The sequence below is a fragment of the Diabrotica virgifera genome, chromosome 2, assembly GCF_917563875.1.
Source record: "Diabrotica virgifera virgifera chromosome 2, PGI_DIABVI_V3a".
Taxonomy (NCBI): Eukaryota; Metazoa; Arthropoda; class Insecta; order Coleoptera; family Chrysomelidae; genus Diabrotica; species Diabrotica virgifera.
The window spans coordinates 97130968-97158313 of NC_065444.1; the positions used below are offsets into that span (position 1 = coordinate 97130968).

Consider the following 27346-nt stretch of genomic DNA (forward strand, 5'->3'; position numbering starts at 1 on the left):
TGGGTTACATTACCAGAGGAGAAAAATAGTAGTTGATGAGAAGTATTATGCAAGGAAGGATCCAAGGAAGAAGAAGAATGGGAAGAAGACGCATCTCCTGGCTGAGGAATCTTAGAGAATGGTTTAACTGTAGTTCATTACAACTATTCAGAGCAGCAGCCAACAAAGTGACCTTAGTCATTATGATTTCCAACCTCCTATAGGAGAGGGAACTTTAAGAAGAAGCCTGTTAGCTGTTGTTGCTTCAGAGATAGAAGATCTATCTATTTAGATTAGCTCTTCGTTTATATTCCCACGGTCTCCAAGAATTTTCATCTCTAACTTTTGCTTTCACTCTTATCTCTTATCCACATGTAAGAGTATATGGGCACATAATAGCCCGGATTCCGTAATCTAGCACGATAATTTCGGATTCTAACAGCGCCGAAGATAAAAACAAAGAAAAAACTTGCTATGGAAGTTTGAGGACGTCACCGTCTTGTTTATTATTCTTATATTATTATACTTATATTATTGTTATTGTTATTAAATTTTTGTAGATCGTTTTTGAACACACCTATGATGTTGAAAGGAAGCTATAATTAGCTTACTTTAGCTTAGTACCATCGTTTTATTTCAGTACTTAAATTACGTTTCAATAGCTACTGAACTAATTTTTCTTCGTTATTGATATTTTATGGACTTACGGTCTTTAAATATTTATTCTTCTTGATATAATAGTCATGTTGTGACTGGCTGATTGACATAAAGTCCATGCCATTAAAAAAAATCTAACAGCGCAATCGGTGGGAATGAGAAGGCGAGGTAGACCAAAGCTGAGGTGGATAGACGTGGTAACACAGGATACTGAGAAGATCTGTGTTATCAACTGGATTAACCCAGCAAGGGACAGAATGGCGCAGAAATCTTGAGAAGGTCGAGGCCCTTTAAGGGTTGTAGCACCATGATACTGATGATGAAAGATCGGTGTTGATTTGTCATGGTTACAATATTTTCCTTTCCTAATTCTTTCAATTCTGTGGTTTTTCTTTTAGTCTGTCACATTTTCCATTATGTTCTGTGATTCTTTTTTTATTTTGGATATCTTTTTCTGTTGGGGTTGATGGCGTTCAATAATTTTTTTACGACTTCATTAAATTCATTTAAATTATTCCATATTTAACGTTTAAGCTGTTTTTAATTTGCTTTTATGTTGTTCTTTTTTTGTTTTTTGGTTATGACATATTCTTCTATTTTTACATCCTGTCTTTCCTTTCTTCTATTTTTGCTGTGCTTGATCCTTTGTTTGGCTCTAACCATGCTGTGGTCGCTGCCTACGGAATCTATGTATTTATATTTAATACAGTTAATTATATCTAAAAAAAATACAAACCTTACCTTGTAAAAGGTATATTTAAAATCCCTAAAAGGCGCTCTATCACAACAAAACGTTTTCGGAATCAATAATCCATCGTTAACGTTATCACAGGTTTACATGTTTTAAGCCACCAAAATGTACGGATAAAAACCCTTAAATTGATATTAAACAGTTGGGGTTACATTATATTATCTGATTTTAAAGGATGTTAAAAATATTTCCAGATTAACCCCTGGCATCACATGACATCCTTAAAAATCCTTGGATGTCATGTGATGCCAGGATTGCCAGGGGTTAATCTGGAAATATTTTTAACATCCTTTAAAATCAGATAATATAATGTAACCCCAACTGTTTAATATCAATTTAAGGGTTTTTACCCGTACATTTTGGTGGCTTATTGCATGTAAACCTGTGTGATAACACTGATGATGGAATATTGATTCCGAAAACGTTTTGTTGTGGTACAGCCCTTTTTAGGGATTTTAAATATACCTTTTACAAGATAAGGTTTTTATTTTTTGTGATTTATGGTATACAGCCAGTACAGGAATTTTTTCCTTGTGATATTTTTAGTTATATCTGTTTTGTTACGCAGTACGTAGACTACATCGTTTTTGGTTCTTTTATCAGGAGATAGTCACGTCTATTTGCTTTACCGGTGTTTTGTCATAAAATTTGTTCACAGTATAGTATTTTTTACAAAGTTCTCCAGTGCTTTACTTGTTTTCGTTATAACGCGATTTGTCAATTTGTCTATTTGTCAATTTATGTCAAGTAAATGCTTTATACCCGTTGTAAGAGTTTTCTTTTATTATTCTGTCTTTTAATCGAAGTATGATATAATTTTTGAAGATATTTTTTATGCTAGAAAAGCTTTTATTGAATTTTACAAGTAGACTGGATTACACGTAGACTGACACCCCTTTGAAAAGTAAAAGACATTTTAATGAGGAATTTTAAATGAAAATTTCGCTTTTGTGCTAAAAATAATATTGGAAAAGGAAATATGCAAATATACAGCCAATGGAATTCTTAATTAAAGTTAGTATGCATTAGTCTTAGTCTACTGTCTGCGTCTGAACATCCCGATTCCGTATAAACCTGATGTGACGGGAGAGGAACGCGTCAGCATCACTAGCGTCGTTTTCAGAAGGTTCTAATCACTTTAACGCCAACAGGAAATAATCAAATTGGTCGAACGTTGATTGTCATAAAAATCATACAGATACCGACATGCAAAAATACACAATGTATCGAAATTAAAGCAATAACTAGGCGGTGGGGTGAGGTGTACGACTTACCCCGCGTGAAAGGGTAGGGAGAAAAAAGCCGCGCGTTTCGGGGGGAGGGCGTGGCGTGGAGTGCGCGAAAGACCAAAATGCAGACGCACGGCGCTGTCTTTTCGGGCTTTAGTACGCATTTAGCTCCTATCTAGAGTGATATGTTGTGTTACGTCATTATAAAGAAAAACACATTTTGGTTTCGCTTTCAAAAGTGACCCTTTTCGGCGATTTTCGAACACCTTTTCGGCAAACGTTTCATTTCTTTGTCTTTGAACGCATTCTTTTCGATTTTGATTTTAGCATTTTATTATTTTTAAATATATTTAGTTGCTCACGAAATTAAAATCGTTTTTTTAGTAATTATAATATTAGCTACTTTTTGCTTTACTTTTTTTTGGTTTTTGGTAAATGCGGGGTAAAAGATCGTATTCCTAAGACTGACTAATTTTAAGTGTTGTGCTATTGTTGTGGTTTTCCTGAAGGAATATATTGTAGTACTACTCGGTCGAGATGGAGAAGTTTCAAGAAGCTGATGACGATCACGATCAAGTCTTCGAAGCTGAAGAACCGGAACCAAGGTGAGAATTATTGAATAAAATATGACAGGAAGCATAAGGGGATTCATTCAATGAGATTCATCTTAAACAATTATATTGGATGTACTTCTGTATTAATGGATATTAACTTTAAATATAAATGATTATTAATTAATTCGTTAAAATTAGTTACACCTTTTTTTGTCAGTAATTCATAATTTATTCATCTACAATTTCTTTTCCCTATCTACCGCATAACCGGCTTTTCCAAGTATTGTTTAAATATATACCAGTGTAAAATATATCTAAATGTATGTGTGTGTGTTTGATATAAAGGGACTAAATCCGGTGAACCAGGGGTGTGGTCACTCGATGATATTAAAACTCAATTAGACAGATCTTTAAATGCAATAAAGTACCGGTTTTCAAAGGTATCGCATACATCCTTACATTTATACTACTTATTATTAGAAATCATTAGAACATCATCAGGATGGGTAAATTTTATGGCAATTGCATACGTACTTAAATTCTTGATACATTTAACGTTTTGGGTTAGCTCAGTAATCAGCTTAATTTATTTTTTATACCATTATCAAACTTTGGCGATAGTTACGGCTATTTATTTATCGATAGATGCAACTGGTAATATCCATAGATGTTTTACCAAGGCCTTCTAGTAGGATCTCTTTTTGTAATCGTTCCTTCTAGGATTAATGACAATCAATGATTTTATTATGTGAATGGGATACTCAAAATAGTCTTTCTTGATTTCCTGGTGCTTAGGTTTAGCCCATGAGGATAGTTCATTCAGCTCTTCCAAATAGAATAGACATAGAATGATAGAATGTATATATCCTTATATGATGTATCGTATTTGATATAGGTTATATTATATTGTAAATATAGTAGTGTTTCAAGAAACCAGTGACTAAGCTGAAATATTTTATTAGCTATATTAGCTCAAGTTTGAATTAATGATGGTTTTTTGATACCCCTATACTGACGTTATTTCCACCATAGGATTTAGGCTTTTTATATTGTTTCCTAGATAGCAAATTGTCATAAAAATTCAGATACAAAGAATGGTTCGTGTCTGTAGATCGCTCTGATACACAGAACCGCAAAATGCATATTTTTCCATAAACACAAAATTTTTAGATTTGACCTAACATGAATGAAACAGATAAAAGAAAACATGAGAAAGATGGAGACCAGAAGCATGAACTGAAAATGAAAAATAGGAAAGAATAAAGGATAGTACTATGAAGCTTATATATTGTGTTACATTATTCCTAGGAAGGTTCCCAAGGAATTTGTCTATGAGTCCTAATATTTTAGGTTATTTAACTATGTGATATGTAGCTTCTAATCTATCTTATCTATTCCCTACGCTAAGCATCCATCCAGCTTTTGGGCATAGGTCTCGTTTTCTTTCTTCCATGCCTCTTGGCCATGAATCTTGGGCGTTTTGCATCCGTTTTGACTCGGCGTGGTTTTTTCAGATCATCTGACCATCGCATTTGTGGCCTTCCCTTTTTTGGTTTGTGGTTTCACGGTCTCCATTGTATAATCATCTTAGTCCATCTTTCATCATTCTGTCTTAGGGTATGACCGACCGGCGAACTTCCATTTAAGCTTTGCTACTTGGGTTGAGACATCTCTCACTTTTGTTTATCTCTAGCCTCTAATATCCTGTAAAAATACAAAGGTATTTTTCATCTCATCTTTTTATATTACAGTTATACTTCATATTCATTTTAATGGTAGGGTTGCTCACTTATACAAACCCCAAAGTATTATAACAATATAATTGACGTCGTCAACAAAGAAGCTGTTATGAATGACTTGTTTCCGTTGAGGAAAAAGATATTAACCGAAATAAAAAAAAAAGTAGGAGAATTGATGTATTCATTACCTTTCTGGTCATGTTTTATATAATTTAACTCAATTATTTAAACCGATTCCAGTTTTTTTGTGGTGTTTGGTCGTATCAAAATGTCATTATTCGAAAATCATACGTCTAATTATGACGGCTTAACTGTACCCGAAAAGTTTACCTCAACCAAATGGCTCCTGTTACTCGAACACCCCGAGGAAGTCGAATTTTGTAGGACATATCGTTCTTTCGTTAACTAACTGTCGACGATAAGGAAACGACTATATTATTGGTCATGTTCTTTAGGACAGATGGTACCCAATTAAGTGAAATATAAAAATTCGGCCGATCATCGGGGTCTTGGACCCCCTTGCCATTGTTGTTCGATTTTTACATTAAAATATCAACTGTTGTGTCGATATTCGCGAAATAATCCACTTAAATTAAAAGTTTTAATGCAGTGTTTGGTATTCAGAAGTTTCTGTACAAAAATCGATGCATAGAAGAAAGAATACATGATTTATAATTTTTAGACCACTATTTCACTCGTTCTAACAAATTAAATAATTCTATGATATGTGTTCTGTTTTTACACTCAGTGTTAATATGTCGTTTTCGCCTTATAGTGTTGTTAAGGCATCCTGCGAGTCAATTTGCTTTTTGTACTTGATTTCTCAGTTCTTTGTCTAGGTCGTAGCTAGACAATGCAATGTAATTCCAAGCTATTTTACTTCCATTACTTGTTCAATATTCAATACTGATACCATTAATTTCTATTTTATATCGAATTAGTTTTTTACTTATTAGTGTAGGAAACAGAGGTTGAACCTCGCAAAATGGACACGTCCGGTTTTATCTTTTTTTCTGGTATATCAAGGGGTGCTTATTATAAGACTAACATTTTCTTAAAAAATTTCGCCCCGGAACCCCCCTTTCATCCCTTTAAAGGGGGTAATTTGTGGTTTTTGCGAAAAGTTGCCCTTCCTGTGCGTTTTACATAAAAATTTATTTAATAGTAAAATGAAGAGGACTATATTTCCTACTATTTATTTCGCGACAGCATATGTCTATCACACATCGTTTAGCGGGGGTGGCGCCCCAAAGTTGACAAATTAAAAAAAAAGATGTTTAAAAAAAATATTTTTTTCTACGATCGTGCAAAAATGTCTACTTTCGCCCACGCATTTTAGTTTAGAAAGTTTCACTTTTCCGCACGCGTGTTACTTTTCCCCACGCGTGTTACTTCTCCGCACGCGGTTTTTACTTTTCCGCACTCGTGTTAATTTAGATATGTTAATATGGCCTTAAAGTAATTATAGTACATGCAATAAACTAATATTTAGATATTATTTACTAATTTATTTCAAATATATCTTATTGTGTTCCTGTTTTAATGAAATTCACGCGACAATTCGATGAAATAAAATTATTTTGACATAATATTCGAAAGTCAAATCGGTAGACAATAACAGTCGTTTTGAATCATCGTCATGGAAACCAAGATCGTCGTCATGCTAACTAATTATATTGAAAGTTTGGTTTTGACAACCTTGTCAAAGAATTAATTTGTGTATGTATTTTCATATTAATTAAATTAATTGATTAAGATTTGGTAATTTTTTAAAGACTCTTAGAAAAAATATTGTTCCTAACTCTTGCAGAAAGTCTCTTTTCCGAACTCGACTGCTTGCCGAACTCCCGCTTCGCGTCGTTCGGCAAGCTGCAGTCGCGTGCGGAAAAGAATGACTTTCTGCACTTGTTAGGAAAATAACTATTCCCTAACTGTACTGAAAATTAAGAATAAACCCTGCGGTAGTTAATCACAAATAAGTGGTTGATTTTTTGGTATAGGTTTCATTTAAGGGCAATTGCAAATTTTTTAATTACAGGGTGTTACATTTTAAAAACCCCTTTTTATACCATCTGAACCGCCGAACCGCCTATGCTAGAGTAAAAAAACTTTCAGCGATTATCCATGTACTGGTGTAATTTACAAATTTCTATAATGCACCCCCATTTCTTTCCGGAACCACCCAAAAAAAAAGGAGAATTAATAAAGAAAGTGATTTTTTTGGAATCCTTCACACACCCTTTATTAAAATGCTTCATATATTATTTTGTGCACGTTCTTATTACCCATGCATGGACACCAAAAGCGATTTCTTAATGCAACCCCTGTAGACAAAAAAAAAATAAATAAGGGGTGGGGTTGAAATTTTTTTTTTGTTTTTTGGCCCATATGCTCTATCAATAGGGTTTTTCATAAATATATATGATTATTGCAACGTCCCTGCGGAAAGTACCCTTATCTTTGAAAATAAACTGCAGAAACTACCCCTATCCCTTGGATAGCATGTTTTTACGATTTTCTCATTACCTATGCACTTTTTTAAAACAAAACTTTACAGAATCAAACACCACTATTTTCTCTACAAATAAGGTTCTATGCATTTTTTTCGTATAAGCAACTGTTATGGCACAGTGGCGTCGTAAACCTCAGAAATGCTTTGACGGGCACCAGTTTTGGTTTTTTTTTCGTCACCTATTCATTTTATTCATAACGTACTTATGGAAAATAAAAGAACACACTGTCTGCTATACATTATGACCTATGCATATTTTATTTTCTTTGCACCCTAAAGCCACAGTGGTGGCCCAAAATTTTTAATTATTTTCTTTATTAATTCTCCTTTTTTTAGGGGTAGTTCCGGGGAAAATATGGGGATGTATTATAAATAACACCAGTAATGTTACCAAATGGATAATCGCTAAAAGTACTTTTAGTCTAGCATAGGCGGTTCAGATGGTATAAAAGGGTTTTTTAAAATGTATCACCCTGTAATTAAAAAATTTGCAAGTGCCCTTAAATGAAACCTATACCAAAAAATCAGCCACTTATTTGTGATTGATGCCGCAGGGTTTCTTCTTAATTTTCATTACAGTTCGGAAAAATAACGTTTTTAAAAAACATCTTTTTTAAAAAAGTTGTCAACTTTGGGGCGCCACCCCCGCTAAACGGTGGCTGATAGGCATATGCTGTCGGGAAATAAATAGTAGGAAATATGGTCCTCTTCATTTTACTATTAAGTAAATTTTTTGTAAAACGTACAGGAAGGGCTACGTTTCGCAAAAACCACAAATTACCCCCTTTAAAGGTATGAAAAAGGGGGTTCCGGGGCGAAATTTTTTAAGATAATGTTAGTTTCATAATAAGCACCTCTTGATATATCAGACAAAAAAATAAAACCGGACTTGTGTCTATTTTGCGAGGTTCAACCTCTGTTTCCTACACTAGATTACTATTGTTTTAGTTTTCTGAGATGAAATTGTGATATTGAATTCCTTTGCTCTTATGTTACATCTGTGGACTAATCTTTGCAGACTTCATCCAGATCTTCATCTTGTGACTGTCAATATTGCGTCGTCTGCGTAACAGAAACAGAGTGCATATTTTTGACTCTGTTTTTGAAGTTTTAGGGTAGTATTTAACAAGTTGATACCTCTGTAGTTTTCTGGGTGTTTTTATCTCCTTTTTTGAATAGTAGAATTAGTTTGCTCGTTCTCCAGTCTTCCGGTATTTTATGATCTTGTTAATTAATGTTGTTATAATTGTTCTGTCATTATTGCTGATCCACAATATTTCAGTAATTCGTTTGGTATTCCATCCTTACCTGCACCTTTTCTGTTCTTCAGCTTTTCGAGTGTTTTTCGTACTTCCTGTGTACTTATATTAACATCTTCATTCGTGGTAATTTCCTGTTTCCGGTCGTTTCCGGTTCTACCATCATTTATTCTTCCTCTGCATATAGAGCTTTTTTAGATAGTCAATCCATGTATCCTTTTCTATGTGCTTTGGTTTTATTAGTTCCTTTACCTCCGTTCTTTGACCTCTTTAAGGCCCCATATTTCCTTTTGGAGACCATAAAAATCAATTCAAAAGTGTCTGGAAAAGGCAATAAAAAATACAGGTGTAAAATATTATGACGAAAGTCATAAACAACCTTGACAGGAGACACTTGGCGAGTCTAATGGATCCGGCGTTATCGAAATGCCTCCCACTTTTTCAGGTAAATGTTTTCATACATGAAATGCCTCCCAGGTACAATCGAAATGCCTCCGTTTCGTTAATCATTTAGGCTGATATTTTGTCTAATTAACTCTGTATAATGATACAATGTTGCCAAATCATAATTTAAATAGGTAGTATTTATCTATTTTGATTTTTCTGATTCTTAATGCAGTGTTCATAAAAATACATAAATATTTCTCAGTACGGCATATTTCTTTTTAGAAAAGAAAGTTGTTACCCGACAATCTAATATCCAGCTTTTCTGAGTAATTTCAATTCCGATTCTAATCTCTTCTCAATGATTCCATAAATAGGTACTTTTACCTTAATATTTTTTATTCTTTATTTTTCTGAGTATTTTCTAGGTAATTCCGATTCTAATCTCTTCTTAACGATTCCATGAATAGGTACTTTTACCTTAACCTTTTTGTTTGTTTATATTTTTTTTGGAAATTGGGCTAATGGGGTAAATGTTGTATAAATACTTGAAAGTTTATTAGTTCTTGCATCAGTCAGTTTGTCTACTTCAAGCTTGTGAGTTCGTCGACTTCAAGATCAAATTTTGTTTAAGTCATAACATCCAAAGTAATGGAATCAACGATAAGTGTCAGTCAAAAGGGAAAACCTTTACTATCAATTATTGATGGTTTTACATTCGGTTTTCAAAACGGGGTGGGCATGTACTAAAAAACCTGCAAAGCATTTGTAAAAACACAGGGATGTGAACATGCTCACCCCGTTTTACAACAGTAAAACGGGGTGGGCATGTACTAAAAAAACCTGCAAAGCATTTGTGAAAACACAGGGATGTGAAAATACGATATGTAATTGAATCAATATTAGATCATAACCACGAGAATTTGTCTGCCGAAGTTTACAATAGAAAAGCCGTAAGCAATTCAATAAAAAGAGCAGCCGTGGAAGATCTCAGCGAAAACCCAATGAAGCTCATCTGTAATGAACTTAAGAAGACAAATATACATACATTTACTATCAATGATATCAATAGGGCGAGACAAAATTTATATTATGCTAGAACCACTAATTCTTTAATTAATCTTACCAAATATATATCTGAATTTCATAAAACTCTTGATTCATCTTCTATTATTACAAATAGAAATGAAAATTTTATAATTAAAAATGACAAATATATTGTTATATTAACATGTTTTTCAAATCTTCGTTTTCTTTCGACTGTTTCCGATTGGTATGTTGACGGAACTTTTGAACTGTCCTCGTTTTTTCACTTAATTGTTTAGTATACATCGCTTGAAAAATGGACATTATATTCCTCTTGTCTTTTGTTTACTTCAAGAAGACAAAAAGTAATCTTCATATTATCTCGCTTTTAAATATATCATAGAAGAATGTTTTAAAATTAATTGTCATGTATCCCCTAAAGTAATAACTTCAGACTTTGAAATTTCCATTCATAATGGTATTCGTATGGCATTTCCTGAAGCAGATCTTCATGGATGTCGTTTTCATTTGGATCAGGCATGGTATAGAAAGGTTCAAGCACTGGGATTAGCTCCAGAATACCGGGAAAAGGTGTTAACCGAAATTACGCATTTTCTTATTTATATTTTTGGTATTTCATTCTTACATTTTGAAGATATTATCGATTTTTTGGCTATAGATTTGGCAGAAATTAAACCAGTCGGTGAAAGAGTCAGCCAGTTTTGTGATTATCTTGTTGATAATTACATATCTGAAAATTCGACATTTCCTCCACATCTTTGGGCTGAGCACTTTTCATTCTTACAAAGAACCTCAAACCCATGCCAAAGTTTTCATTCCAAGTATAATTCTTCTTTCTACTGCCCTCATCGTAACATTAATAATTTTATTGATATAATTTTACAATTTCAAATAAATACCTATGTACATTAAAATGAATTATGTTTCGACACCAAAAGAAATTGTTGCGAAAAGTACAGCAAAAAATAATTTTCTAAATGAAAATATTTTAGAATTAAGAGAATGTAAAATAAATAGATTAGAATTTGTCAAAGTAGTATCCTATAAAGGACATCGCACACATCTTATGGAAAATATAATGTCACTCAAATTCAATAAAATTTATACGAATAGATTCGTTTTAAATTAACGGTCAAATCTTATCATTGCGCCAATTCCATATTTTCAATAATAAGAGCAGAAATTGATATAAATAAATCTGAAATAAAATGGATACGTACATAAGTTAGAGAGAGAAAACATATTTTATAATACCTAAATTGTCGGTACTCCATAAATCAGCGGATTAGTTTCACTAATCCGCTTAGGCCCAGCGGGGTTTAAGCTCTTTTGAATAGCACCCAGAGCAATAGTGATTGTAACTGACAGTTTTACTGACTCCAAAAATGTGATTTCGATAAACTTTAATTGCAATTTGCGCCGTAATTAATCATAATTAAGAGTTGGCGCAATGATAAGATTTGACCGTTAATTTAAAACGAATCTATTCGTATAAATTTTATTGAATTTGAGTGACATTATATTTTCCATAAGATGTGTGCGATGTCCTTTAGGAAAAATATTTTGTAATTTTACATTTCTATACACATTTTGTAATATTTTCCAAATAAGTTTTTTGTGATGTTATTTTTAATAAATCTATAAAATACTTATTATGTTTTTGTATTTTTTGTTAAATTATTAATAACAAAAAATAATGCTTATTATAAAATATATTATAATGGTTATAAAACTAATTGGGTATGTATAAGTTAGTTGAAATTTATAAATACCTCCTAGTGTGAATAATGTTTAATACATAAAGGTTGAAAATAAAATAAATTAAATAACAAAATACCAATTTTGCCAAAAATTTACAAAGGGACGAAGATGTGGCAACGTCTCACCTTCACATAATGATTAGAAGCATGTAATTTATTTAACGCTTGGGAGGCAATTCGTATGTGACCATTTTAGCGACAGGTAAGAAACCCTTTTTCGGGAGGCATTTCATATGCGGCCAATGGATCTGAGCAAACGAGAGCTTAAACAGAAATGAGTGGCCATTGTCAGCTGTGGAAACACTACAACTTAGTAGCCTAAACGAACGAATGGTGCATAATATAAGATCAGGAACAAGAAACTGTTACATATCATTTGTAAATTAATGTGAAATGCATAGAGATGGATATTGGATATACACCAGCAAAACATGCATTAGGCCAGAAGACATCCTATCCAACTAAAAATTTGATGGTGTTTATTAAGAGGACATGCCTTCTTCGCAGAGTTGAATGGAAGGATAGGATCTGGTATAAAGATTTCACGATCAAGTGCTATCCAGGTAGTGTTAGTCTGATGAAACTAACAAGAAGGTAAAATAAAATAGTAGTGAGAAATCATGGACTTGAAAAACACTTGTACTGATAATAAATAGGTTGTTGGTCGAAATAATGTGGCTTTTGGTCTTTAGTTAGTTAAATGAATAATAAAACTTCAATTTAACTACATTATATTTTAGTCAACAATAATATCAAGGATCTATTTAACAATATTTCGATATAGCCATTACTTTAGTAAACACTAAATTATAATTAATCTTTTTCACAAGAAGTTCTGTTTATACAGTGCTAGTCAAAAGTCCGATCCCCTTGGTATCTTTTGAACGGTTATAGTTATAATAGTGAAATTTGTAGGGAGGAAATATACGGACGTAGGCTTTTCAACTAGTCGTAACAGGTGACGTAATAGTGACAGATGACGTTACAGCTCCACTCTAACAGATAATTTTAAATGGGACCTTATAGCAAGTGATATCTCGTTTGAAAGACATTGAAAATACCTAAGTATTCAGTCATACTAATTTTGTTTGAGTTTAAGTTCATTTTGATGAATAAATTAAATAAATACTAATATTGTACTTTCGCATTTACTTAATAAATATTCAAATGTAAATACTCTGGTTAGTTGTTAAAATGTTGACATTTTTCAATTATCTAATTGTTTTTACGTCAACGTCAACTTTTTTTGACAAATAACAAGATGTAGATTTTAGAATTTTTGTTAAGAATTACATGCCAAACTAGAATTTTAGTATTTAGCTAATTTATTCATCAAAATCATCTTAAACCCAAACAAAATTAGTATGATTGAACAAAATTATAGTTTACATTTAATTAATTTTCGCATTTAATTAATAAATATTCAAACGTCGGCCTCTGGTTATCTGTCAAAAAAGTTGACGTTGACGTAAAAAAAAATAGAGAATTGAAAAGCGTCAACTTTTTGTCAACTAACCAGAAGGTAGACGTTTGAACATTAATTTATTTGTTATTAACTTATTAGTTTGAATATTAATTAACGTTTGAAACTACAATTTTAGTATTGATTGAGCTTAGTATAGTTGAGTATTGATAGTATAATTTATTATTATACGAGGGGCAGACCGGACTTTTGACTAGCACTGTACACAACAACAATACCTGACATTCCAATGTTACTTCAGGTTATTAAATCGTTTATACTACAATTTATATTTGTGTGCAATATTTCTCTTCAATGACTATGACTATAGCCGTCCACTCAACGATATTACAGTGTCGTTCGATAAAATCGTCAATAGGGATGTTCACTAATTTTTAAATATGGTTAAATTCAATAGATTACAAGGTATATAAAAACGTAACAATCATAAAACTGTTTAAAAATGTATATTTTTTAAGATAAATGAGTTCATAATGTTGATTTTCTTGGAGGCTAGAAAAACGGTACCCTGCAGCGAGGCTACGGTCTGTGACGTCAGCAGTCGTAACGTCTTTGATCGACAACTAGTTTTGTATACTTATTTACTCAGTGTATTTGAATGTGCGCAGTTTTTTACGTATTTAATTATTAAAGATAAAGCCAAATAAGTGGTGTTTTGTTCCTGGGTGTGTAAATACATCAAAAAACAGTTCTGACAAGATTTTTATTACCGTTCCAGCCAATTTAAAACAGAAAAAGAAATGGTTTGTTGCAGCTAGAACTTAAAATAACTAACTTAAAGAACTAACTTAATAAAATAAACATTATAGAAGTTTTCCAGAGACTTTCGGCCCTTGGTAATAATGTAATTGTTCTTTCTGCATTTACATTTTTCAAAAATACTTATAAGTTTTCTCAGGATTCGAAAAAAATGAATGAATTTAAATAGCATTGGACCAAGATTTTGCACCTACCCCCTTAAAGAGTAAATGAAAAAGTTTCGGGACCTCAAATTTGTATTCCTTAAACTGAGATATTCCTAAAAACGGGATTCTAATAATACATACAGTAAAAGTAAACCTTGAAATAACTACATGTGGATGTAGGTATGACTTTATATTATATTAAAATCATTAATAATTTAGTGAAAAGATTGGTTGAAATGAAAATGTATAATACTCAAGTTCAAAAATATTTTTTACCTTGGAACAGTTGTCAACTGGAAATACGAAACAACCGAAATAAGATCTAGAGTTGAAAAGGACATAGCAACATTTAACAACATGCATGAGAAATATTTTCACCCATTGCGACATAATATCTCTCCCACTAAAAATGCGGCTGCTAAAATGTTATTATTTCCGGTCTTGCTGTATGGCGCAGAGGCCTGGACAATAATGGAAACATTAATGAAAAAGCTAGAGGCATTCGAGATGTGCGTGTACCCACGTATCCTCAAAATATCCTGGGCGACCCACACCAACGTACAGGTATTGCGTCGAATGGGAAAACAAAAAGAAATCTCTTTTACAATTAAGAAACGAAATCTTAAATATTTCGGTCATATCATGAGGCATGATAAATATCGTATACTCCTACTGATAACGCAAGGTAAAATAGAGAGCAAACGCGGACCCGGAAGAAAAGACACTCATGACTTAAAAACTTACGCCAATGATTTGTACAAAAATCGATCGAGTTATTCAGAAACGCCTCAAATGAAATTAAAATTGCCATGATGATAGCCAACGTCCACAACAGACAAGACACATGAAGAAGAATAAAAATATTTTTAATACACCTAACCAAGGTAAAGTAATAACCAGCCAATGTATGTATACAATATGCATGCGTACAATGCATGCATACAACTTTCTCTATTTTTTTTTGTGGAGTATTAAGCATTTATTTTTTTAGCTTAAAGAAGACATGGAAAATTATATGGAATATACACTCAGTAAAGCTGTAGTAGATTTATTTTTTTACAAGACGCCAATAAATCATACACCATTGTTACATCTACACTACAGTCGGTAGTTTATACGAATCGGCTTTCTGAAAACCTTCTTCCCTTGTATTTGTTTATTTTTGTAAAACCCAAAATATGTCCTTACAAACAGTCTATCCACTTTAAACTAAACAAATTCACTATAAAACTCCACTTTAACCCTGATAAAACAAGAACAAAATAAAATGACCTGAATCGTCAAACAGGTAAACAGTAACACTATGAGAATGGCGCGCGCTTGGGGTATGCAACTAGTGACGTCAGGCCAATAGAGAAGCGTTCTTGAAATTTAAAATAATGCTAGATTTCTAATAAAGATTTTTTATAGAAAGGCTTTTTCAATTTTGTTGAAATTTTGGACAATTATTCCTAGGGTGTTTCTTAATCGTTTTACATGTTTGAAATGACTTTTTAATTTTTTGTGAACATCCCTATTATATCAATTCTGCACTACTGCAGCATAGAAACAAGTTTCTCTGTGGTAAAATTGTAACGACTTTGTGGAATGCACGGTCACACACGATCAAAATTTTCGTCAATAATTAATTAATTAATTAATAATTAATATTTTCGTCAATAATTAATTAATAATAAATTAATTCGTCAATAATTAATCGAATTCGACAAAATTATGCCTGGTTGCACCAACAGATCTTAAGCTCCAGCTTAGCTAATCTCTACTTATAGATAGGGCCTCCTTGAGTATCACTTACGTTGCACCATAATTTTAGATTCTTACCTTATTATCAATTATATCTATTATTTTACAGGGTGTAACGAAAATACAGGTCATAAATTTAATCACATATTCTGGGACCAAAAATAGTTCGATTGAACCTAACTTACCTTAGTACAAATTTGCACATAAAAAAAGTTACAGCCCTTTGAAGTTACAAAATGAAAATCGATTTTTTCGAATATATCGAAAACTATTAGAGATTTGTTATTGAAAATGGACATGTGGCATTTTTATGGCATTAGTATCTTAAGAAAAAATTATAGTGAAATTTAGACACCCCATAAAAACTTTATGGGGGTTTTGTTCCTTTAATCCCCCCAAACTTTTGTGTACGTTCCAATTTAATTATTATTGTAGTACCATTAGTTAAACACACTGTTTTAAAAACTTTTTTGCCTTTTAATACTTTTTCGAAAAGTCAGTTTTTATCGAGATATTTTGAATATTTGTCAAATCCACCACATATTTGTATATGGTTAAGTACGATTATGGAGACTTAGTAATAATAGGAAAATTTATTTATGATTTACATGTTTAGGTATATTTTAAACCATATTAAAAAAAGAAGCCACATCTCGATAAACGGTGGCTTGTCGAAAAAATACAAAGAAGCAAAAAACTTTTAAAAACACTGTGTTTAACTAATGGTATCGCAGTAATAGTTTAATTGGAACGGACACAACCATTTGGGGGGTTTAAAGGAACAACACCCCCATAAAATCTTTATGTAAACATATTAAAAAAGTGGCTGCAACTCGATAAAAACTGCCCTATCGAAAAAATACCTAGAGCCAAAAAAGTTTTAAAAATATTGAATTTAACTAATGGTATCACAATAATAATTTAATTGGAACGTACACAAAAGTTTGGGGGGGTTTAAGGGAACAAAACTCCCTTAAAATTTTTATGGGGTGCACAAATTTTACTATAATTTTTCTTTAAGATACTCCTGCCATAAGAATGCTACATGTCTATTTTCAATAAAAAATTTCTAAGAGTTTTTGATATAGTCGAAAAAATCGATTTTCATTTTGTAACTTCAAAGGGCTGTAACTTTTTTTATGTGCATATTTGTACTAAGGTAAGTTAGGTTCGTTCGAACTATTTTTGGTCCCAGAATATGTGGTTTAATTTATGACCTGTATTTTTGTTACACCCTGTATTATGGTATTCTTATTGTAATATATTATTATTATATTATATTAATTCTTATGATATTCTCGACTTAAGCTTAAGATCTGTTGGTGCAACCGGGCATTAAACGACGCCGCAGTTTCGTGAGTGGCCGGCTTAAGGGTTAAAACCTTTATACAGTAAGGTCTCGTTTTATGCGGTGGATACGTTCTACAGAAAAGCGCATATAAAACAATCGCATTAAAAAAGACTTGACCTTGCATTGAAAAAGTAGGGATACGTTCCGTAGTTTTCTAAAATCACATAAAACCAAAACGTTTGTCCACCAAAATTTCAAATAAAATTTTAAAAGAAAAAATAAAAAGTTAGACTTACGATATTGAGATGGCAAAAACCTCTTCTAATGAAAAATAAAACTTTACGACACTCACTTTAAACGTTTCAATGCAGAAATCAAAATGGTCAAATCGATGGTAAATTTTTACGTGCGTATTGAACTAATGGTTTGTCGCAAAAAATTGCGTCGCGAATTTAATTGCTTGACCATCGAAAATTTGTTTATCGTTCGTTCACACTGCAAAGCTTATGCGACGCAAATCCTTTTATCTTCGCTCAAAAACCGACAACCGATGGAGCATATATGCGTTGTGTGCGTCGAATATTATTGCATCCGATGTATGCGACGAACACGTTCTAATTAGCACAATTTACCTCGAGCACGCAAATATTTGCGACGAACAGCTGTTCAACAGATGGAGCACAACGTCAACAGATGGAGCATAACGTCAACAGATGGAGCGTGTGCGTCGAAAATTCTTGCGTCCGATTTATGCGACGAAAACGTCCACATTGGCACAATTTACCTCGAGCACGCAAATAATTGCGACGAACAGTTGGTTCGTTGCAAATTTATACCAGTGAGGACGCGGCTTTATACTGCAACTTGAAATCAGCCAAATTTAAACTACATAGTCAGTTATAAAAATGAATGAAGCACCTCTAAGAGAAAATTTAATTTTAAAACAACTACAGGTTATACCTTTCAATGTGAGACTCAGAATGATGTCATAGCGACATCATGTAACAAGTGGAATCCCCAAATCGAATTGCAAACGCTCACTTTACCGATATCTGGATGTGAATAGTTAATAATATTAATTATAATAGTTGTTAATAATAGAAATGTTTGAATGAACTACAAACCGCACAACTTCAAAATCACATTAAAAAAATCCGCATAAAAAGAGACCTTACTGTACACACTTAATCTGTAGTCAAATTCATTATAAATTTTTAATCAAATTAGAATATTGTACCAACATATCTTAAAGAAAAATAATGTATATTTTGGAAACAAACTCAACACCACTCTTCAGTAGATTAACTACATATATGTATATTATGTATGTGATTTAGCTTACAGAGTTGTACTTTCTGGGCGTATGCTTACCTTGAATGCTTTCATAGCTATCTATCTTGTGCACTTTGTATCCGGTGTGGGTACTGTGTGTGTATGCATCATCGCAAATCGTCGGCTTATCTTGTTGGAAAACAAGTTTTCCAACAATTTCCTCTGATTGTTGAATATGTGTGGGAAAAACGACCATTTCATAGTTTCTATCTTTGTTTTTGTAATTATTTCCTTTTGATTGAAGAAAGTGGTGTAAAGTAAATTACATTTTATTTAATTTTGTATGCTGGACTACTTCTTCCATTTTGGCAGATCTACTTCTTTTCTGATTTTCTATAGTGGCCTTTCAATTAATACTCATATTTTGTAGCTTAATTTTCTTATTTGATATTAATATTACCTAAACATTTGGCATGTAGTTTATTTATAGTAAGGGAGAAAATGTATGCTAAATTTGCAGTTACTCAAGCGTTATGGGAACCTATTGGGTTGTGAAGATTAGGTCTTAAAACCAAACAAAAGTTCAAGTTAAGTTTTCCATTTTAGTTGAGACTTTTCCATTTTTTAATTTAATTTTCCATTTCCAACAACCGTTTTTTCCGATTATAGCGCCATCTATTCACACTTCAAAAAAATGTCTCGAATAAAAGTTACTTATTTTTAGGTAAGGAATCCAAATCTGCAATAAAAAAGATTTTTTCTACAACCGTGTTAAAAATGCAATTTTTAGCACTCCATAGGAGCGTTAAAAATGCTACTTTAAGGCACTAGTGCTTTAAAAATTTTAAGGCACTGCAGTTAAAAGTGAATTGTCAAATTGTGAAACGTCAAAATATTTATATTTCATTTATTAACATTAATATTAATGGTACAACTTGCGCAATTTGAAAAAGTTGGTTTAAAAGGTTTTTTAAAATTTAATTTAAACTGTATTATTGCATTTTTAACACGTTTGTAGAAAAAACAAGTTTATGTACCGGTATAATATTTTCGCTAAGAATTTTTAGACTTCCCCTCGAGTGTAGACAACCAGTTCTACCTTTTACGGGTCATAGGCTTCATGGTTTCAGCAATTAACAAAAATATTGTATTTTATAAATTTATAACGTTTGTAGAAAAAATATTGTATGATATACGTGTTAAAAAGTACACTTTCAAGGCACTCATGTCACATGTGAATTGCAGAATTCGCTTCGCTCATTCTGCAAACTTCCAAATGCGTGGCTTAAAATTGTACTTTTAACACTTATATCATAAATAACTATTAAATGTTCCTATTTAAGATTTTAAAGTAACCCCCCACCCCACCTCCGTGGGTGGTCGTGTTTGATGTCATTCGATAGATTTTCAAAAAATATTAAACACTTATTTTTCAGTTTTTTGATCTGATGTTTATTTCGCGAAATATCGCCGGGTTCCCATTTAAAATTTTAAAGTTACCCTCCACTCCTCTCCGTGGGGGGTCGTGTTTGGTATCATTCGATAGATTTTTGAAAAATATGCAACACGTATTTTTCAAATTTTCCAATCTGACGTTCGTTTCGCGAAATATTCGCTTTTTTTGTGAAACTTTGTGACTCGTCCATTTCCTTACGCCCCGCTCAAATCGTCAGATTTTTGAAATATTTTCTGCATGTACTGAACTTACCTTATCTTAACTCGCAATTTTGAGTTTTTCTAAGGATAGATTTTTTTCGTATCCACCTTTATCTACATTTACAGGGTATGAAGATTTCTTCCCATGTGATTTTCTGACTCGCTCCACTAACTGCAAAACCCCCGCTCGGTTCCCCTACCATTATTATTTTTGGCAGGATGGAATACTGTTTGGTCATAGACCTATTTTAATAATATATTGGAGAAAACAAATACGACATGCCACATGCCTCACTGCTTTTGTTTCCTCAAATTTGTTCTTAAAATTACCGGTTTTTAAGAATAATATTTAGTTTTAATGTTAAAATTACCACTGTTATGTAGTAGATGGTAAAATTATTATTCCTTGTTGCTTTATATCTTTTTCGATTAATGTATTTAACAACATCTTCCGAAGACTCCTCTTGTCATCTCGAACAAATCTCTTGGTCATATCGAAGTCATTCATGAGAAATAATCGTGATTCATATTTCATCGTAAATGTTGTTTACGAACTTTGACTTTGGCTCCGATAAAAGAATGTGGATTCGATAACTGAAGTGGCTGATGTCGATATGTTTTGTTTTGTTTCTTTCGGGCATGGACCCATTACGAGATCATCGACTGTCTCTTCTACCAGAAACTTATTTTACTTCTCATTTAATGTATTTTAATTTAATAATATAATATGTATAATATTTTTTCTGCAGCCGTTCCGAAAATAAAACTTTCGTTATGATTTATTAAATCGAAAGTACCATTTTACACAACTCGTACTAGGCCAGGGTAATAAGACAAAAATATACCCTGTTCGTGACACTTCAGCAGCCAGGGTACTGAAGCGTTTTTTCGACAGGTAATACCTATAGGAACAAACTACAACTATTTCCTGCGTAGGATCTGCCGGCCATTTTTATTTATAAACAATTAACTGTCAAAAAATGGCATTTTCCCCTTTTTTTTTCAAATCAACGGAAAACAGTGAAACATGATTTTTTTAGTACAAATATCTTCGAGATTATGGAAAAATCTTTAAAGTAACGTATTACAAAGTTTGATATGTTGGAATTCAACTTTATTATTTTTAGAATACACATGTGGGGTCTCTCTTCATGGCTGGGCCAGTTCTCCGAATGCATTAGGGCGATAAACTTTTACCTAAAATTGCACATGTTACAAGGGATGTGAATGCCAGAACTGTATGTTAGTGTTAGTTGTGCGTTCGATAAGTAGTCTAGAAGAATATCTCGTTGTAGAAACACGTATCTTAATTTCTTTGTATATTGTAATATTACGGTTTTTCGGTTAAAATAAATAGTCTGTTTAGTATTATTTGTACCTTTTATTATCTACTATTTCTAATAGGTTCTGGGCTCAGTTACGTTGTTAGCTCACCTGTATTAAGATAATAATTAAAAGTGTACAGTCGCGAAATTTTCGTGTTAACCGAATATATAATGGCGGAGAGTGCGAAATATAACGTCGAAAAGTTGAACGGCAAGAACTATCAATCTTGGAGTTATTTAGTGAAAATGTTACTCATCAATGCTGATCTATGGGAAATAGTTTCGAGTGAGTTACCATTAGAAGCAGATCGAAGCAGTTCTTGGAAAAAACAAAATGATAAGGCTTTGTCAACTATAGCCTTACTTGTTGACGTTAATCAATTAGTGCATATCCGGAACAGGGAATTCGCGCGCGATGCGTGGATAGCGCTAAGGGAGTATCATCAGAAATCAAGTTTGTCTAGTATGGTGTTTTTGTTAAAGCAAATCTGTAGGCTATCGCTAGAGGAGAATGGTGATATGGAAGCACACATTAGTTTATTCCTAGAATCGTTGAATAAACTGGCCGCCTTAGGGGAAGAAATTAAGGACAGGTTCTCAGCAGGAATTTTGCTGGGAAGTCTTCCAGACTCATACAGTTTTTTGATTACAGCGCTGGAAAGTAGGCCATCGAGTGAATTTACTCTAGAATTTGTTACGAGTAAATTAATAGATGAATACAGGAGACGTCAGGGAGCTTTGGGAAGAAATCAGGAGGAGTCGGTGATGAAGTCAGTATACGAGGGTAACAAAAATAATGGTACTGCAAGGGCAGAAGCAAGGCAGTGTTATTTTTGTAATCGGAAGGGCCATTTTAAACGAGATTGCTTTAAGTACAAAGCGTTTAAGAAGGAAAAGGCCAATAAAGTCACTGAAGGTACTGATGATGCATGTTTTATGGTCAATTATAGCTCAAGGGACGGAAAAAGGGATTCTGCTTCGTGGTATGTGGACTCAGGAGCTTCGAGCCACATGGTTAATTACAAAGGATTCTATACCCAATTTGACGGTAGCAGAAAAGGCGTTGTAAGTTTGGCGGAGAAAGGGCAATACTCCGAGGTTCAGGGTATAGGAACAGGACTTATTGAGTGCGTGACTGGATCGGGAGTGGAAAATTTAAAAATCGACGAAGTGTTGTATGTGCCGGGATTAGACTCAAATCTGCTTTCGGTGAAAAAGCTAACAAGTGCGGGACATAATGTGCAATTCGATAAAAACGAGTGTAAAATCGCTTTACACGGAAAAGTCGTCGCGAGTGCGGTGCCTTCACCGGACTTATACAAACTTTCAACTGTGGACCATGGATTGAGTGCTGTGGAGCACTCCAGCAACTGTCAACATGCATGGCATAGACGGTTTGGACACAGGGACATGGATGCAGTCAAACACTTAATGGAAAAGAAAATGGCAGTCGGGATTGATATGACAGACTGTAGGATTAGGGAAACTTGTGAATGCTGTATGAAAGGTAAAATTTTACGTAAGAGTTTTCCAAAATTTTCTCATAGCAATACATTTAATATTCTTGACTTATTACATTCGGATATTTGCGGGCCCATGAAGACTGTTACTCCAGGGGGTAAACGTTATATTTTGACTTTAATTGATGATTTTTCTAGATATACAACTATATATTTATTAAATCATAAAAATGAAGCGGTAAAATGTATAAAAGAGTTTATAGAATTTGCGAGTAATCAGTTAGGTAGGGTTCCAAAAGTAATTAGGTCGGATAGGGGTGGCGAGTACGTAAATAATAATTTAAGGGAATTTTTAAAGGGTAAAGGTATAAAAATTCAATATACAGCGGGGTACTCTCCAGAACAAAACGGGGTTGCAGAAAGAAAGAATCGATCTCTAGTTGAAATGGCTAGGTGCATGTTAATCGATGCGGGTTTAGCAAAGAAATTTTGGGGGGAAGCGATAGTGACAGCCAATTATTTGCAAAATCGATTACCTACTAAGTCGAAAGAAAAAACGCCCTATGAATTGTGGCATAAAGTAACACCGAATGTGTCGAATTTGCAAATATTTGGGTCTACGGTTTATAGCCACATTCCCAAAGAAAAAATGAAGGATAAATTTGATCCAAAAGGTGAGTCACTGATATTTGTAGGTTACTCTGATGAATCAAAAGCGTATAGATTGTTAAATGTAGATACAGAACGTATTACAATTAGCCGTAGTGTGGTGTTTTCCAAGAGAAATATATGCGTCGAGAAAAAGGAGGCAAAAAGTGAGGAAATATCCATTGGGTCCATGATGGAACGGGAAAAAATAGAGCCAAACGACGTAGAAGACAGAGAGGTTGCAAATTTTGAAAACACGGAGGAAATAGAAAATTCTACGGACACATCTAACACGTATGAGAGCTTAAGTTGGGAAGAATCCCATGACGATGACGGTGATTCTAACTATCAATTAGATACAGATCTCGATATAGAGAATTCAGGTGATCGTAGATCTAGCAGAATAAATAAAGGTATTCCACCTGAGCGCTACATAGCAAAGTTGACAGAACTCGAAGAAGTAGAACCTATAAACTTTAAAGAAGCGCTTAAAAGAAGTGATAGTGAAAAATGGAAGCAAGCTATGGAAGAGGAAATCACGTCATTAAGGAAAAATAAAACTTGGGATTTAATACAAGCACCAAAGGGAAAGAATATAGTCTCATGTAAATGGGTATTCAAGTTAAAAACAGGCGAAGATCAAAGCTCGAAGAAGTACAAAGCACGGCTGGTAGCAAGGGGTTTTAGCCAAAAGTTCGGCGTAGACTACGATGAAGTGTTCGCTCCGGTTGCGCGGCAAGCTACTCTTCGAATTTTATTGACAGAGGCATGGAGAAAAAATCTCATAGTAAGGCATATAGATGCAAAAACAGCCTTTCTAAATGGAGAACTGTCAGAAGAAATTTTTATGAAACAGCCTGAGGGATTTGAAGAAAAGGATACAAGTTGTGTTTGCAAATTAAATAAAAGTTTATATGGTTTGAAACAATCTGCCAGAACTTGGAACAAAAAGCTTGATGAAGTTTTATCTAAAGAGAATTTTTGTAAAAGCAATATTGATACATGTTTATATATCAAGGTAATAAATAATGAAAGGGTTTACGTACTTATATACGTGGATGACATTTTAATAGCAGCAAAGGATACACAGGTAATTGATACATTTGAAGAGAATCTAAAATGTAATTTTGAAATAACGAGTTTGGGATTATTACAAAATTATCTAGGTATGAAGATTGAAAGGTGCGATCAAGGGATATATAGTTTAAATCAAGCCAGTTATATTGACAAATTGCTGAACAAGTTTAAGATGAAAGATGCAAAAGAGTCCAATATACCGCTGGATGTTGGATACTATAAGCTTAGCAGAGAGAAGCCGATGAAAAACAGTGAAATATACCAACAACTGATTGGTGGTTTATTATATATTGCGGTAAATACTAGACCGGATATATTGGCAAGCGTCACCATACTAAGTCAACAGAATAAAAATCCAAAAGAAGTAGATTGGAACGAAGCAAAGAGGGTGTTAAGATATTTAAAGAAAACTAAATATAAAAAGCTTATTTTAGGACAAGAAGGAACAGATAATGCATTATACGGCTATGCAGACGCTGACTGGGCAGAAGACAAGGGGAACAGAAAATCCAATAGCGGGTATATATTTTTATTACGGGGTTCGCCTATAAATTGGGGATGTAGAAAACAGAATTGCGTGTCTCTATCATCAACTGAAGCAGAGTACATAGCATTGGCTGAAGGCTGTCAGGAAGCAATTTGGTTAAAACAGGTTATAAAGGAATTTGTGGGTTTAGAGCCGGAAATAGTTATATACGAAGACAATCAAAGCTGTCTAAAACTTTTAGGAAATCTCTCTTCATGGCTGGGCCAGTTCTCCGAATGCATTAGGGCGATAAACTTTTACCTAAAATTGCACATGTTACAAGGGATGTGAATGCCAGAACTGTATGTTAGTGTTAGTTGTGCGTTCGATAAGTAGTCTAGAAGAATATCTCGTTGTAGAAACACGTATCTTAATTTCTTTGTATATTGTAATATTACGGTTTTTCGGTTAAAATAAATAGTCTGTTTAGTATTATTTGTACCTTTTATTATCTACTATTTCTAATAGGTTCTGGGCTCAGTTACGTTGTTAGCTCACCTGTATTAAGATAATAATTAAAAGTGTACAGTCGCGAAATTTTCGTGTTAACCGAATATATAATGGCGGAGAGTGCGAAATATAACGTCGAAAAGTTGAACGGCAAGAACTATCAATCTTGGAGTTATTTAGTGAAAATGTTACTCATCAATGCTGATCTATGGGAAATAGTTTCGAGTGAGTTACCATTAGAAGCAGATCGAAGCAGTTCTTGGAAAAAACAAAATGATAAGGCTTTGTCAACTATAGCCTTACTTGTTGACGTTAATCAATTAGTGCATATCCGGAACAGGGAATTCGCGCGCGATGCGTGGATAGCGCTAAGGGAGTATCATCAGAAATCAAGTTTGTCTAGTATGGTGTTTTTGTTAAAGCAAATCTGTAGGCTATCGCTAGAGGAGAATGGTGATATGGAAGCACACATTAGTTTATTCCTAGAATCGTTGAATAAACTGGCCGCCTTAGGGGAAGAAATTAAGGACAGGTTCTCAGCAGGAATTTTGCTGGGAAGTCTTCCAGACTCATACAGTTTTTTGATTACAGCGCTGGAAAGTAGGCCATCGAGTGAATTTACTCTAGAATTTGTTACGAGTAAATTAATAGATGAATACAGGAGACGTCAGGGAGCTTTGGGAAGAAATCAGGAGGAGTCGGTGATGAAGTCAGTATACGAGGGTAACAAAAATAATGGTACTGCAAGGGCAGAAGCAAGGCAGTGTTATTTTTGTAATCGGAAGGGCCATTTTAAACGAGATTGCTTTAAGTACAAAGCGTTTAAGAAGGAAAAGGCCAATAAAGTCACTGAAGGTACTGATGATGCATGTTTTATGGTCAATTATAGCTCAAGGGACGGAAAAAGGGATTCTGCTTCGTGGTATGTGGACTCAGGAGCTTCGAGCCACATGGTTAATTACAAAGGATTCTATACCCAATTTGACGGTAGCAGAAAAGGCGTTGTAAGTTTGGCGGAGAAAGGGCAATACTCCGAGGTTCAGGGTATAGGAACAGGACTTATTGAGTGCGTGACTGGATCGGGAGTGGAAAATTTAAAAATCGACGAAGTGTTGTATGTGCCGGGATTAGACTCAAATCTGCTTTCGGTGAAAAAGCTAACAAGTGCGGGACATAATGTGCAATTCGATAAAAACGAGTGTAAAATCGCTTTACACGGAAAAGTCGTCGCGAGTGCGGTGCCTTCACCGGACTTATACAAACTTTCAACTGTGGACCATGGATTGAGTGCTGTGGAGCACTCCAGCAACTGTCAACATGCATGGCATAGACGGTTTGGACACAGGGACATGGATGCAGTCAAACACTTAATGGAAAAGAAAATGGCAGTCGGGATTGATATGACAGACTGTAGGATTAGGGAAACTTGTGAATGCTGTATGAAAGGTAAAATTTTACGTAAGAGTTTTCCAAAATTTTCTCATAGCAATACATTTAATATTCTTGACTTATTACATTCGGATATTTGCGGGCCCATGAAGACTGTTACTCCAGGGGGTAAACGTTATATTTTGACTTTAATTGATGATTTTTCTAGATATACAACTATATATTTATTAAATCATAAAAATGAAGCGGT

The 27346-nt window shown here is 33.6% G+C and overlaps 1 protein-coding gene across 5 annotated transcripts in view; it reads left to right on the plus strand.

Moving 5' to 3' along the window:
- Nucleotides 1-27346, plus strand: part of LOC114332504 (insulin-like growth factor 2 mRNA-binding protein 2) — a 509159-nt gene that overhangs the window by 244546 nt on the left and 237267 nt on the right. Inside the window, exon 1 of one of the 5 annotated variants that reach the window (XM_028282304.2) lies at nt 2790-3221. The exons of the other annotated variants lie outside the window; for them this stretch is intronic. Coding sequence (XP_028138105.1) covers nt 3154-3221 — 68 coding nt within the window. The 5' untranslated portion in view covers nt 2790-3153. Of the gene's footprint in view, nt 1-2789; nt 3222-27346 lie in introns of those variants that run through there. 5 annotated transcript variants of the gene reach the window in all.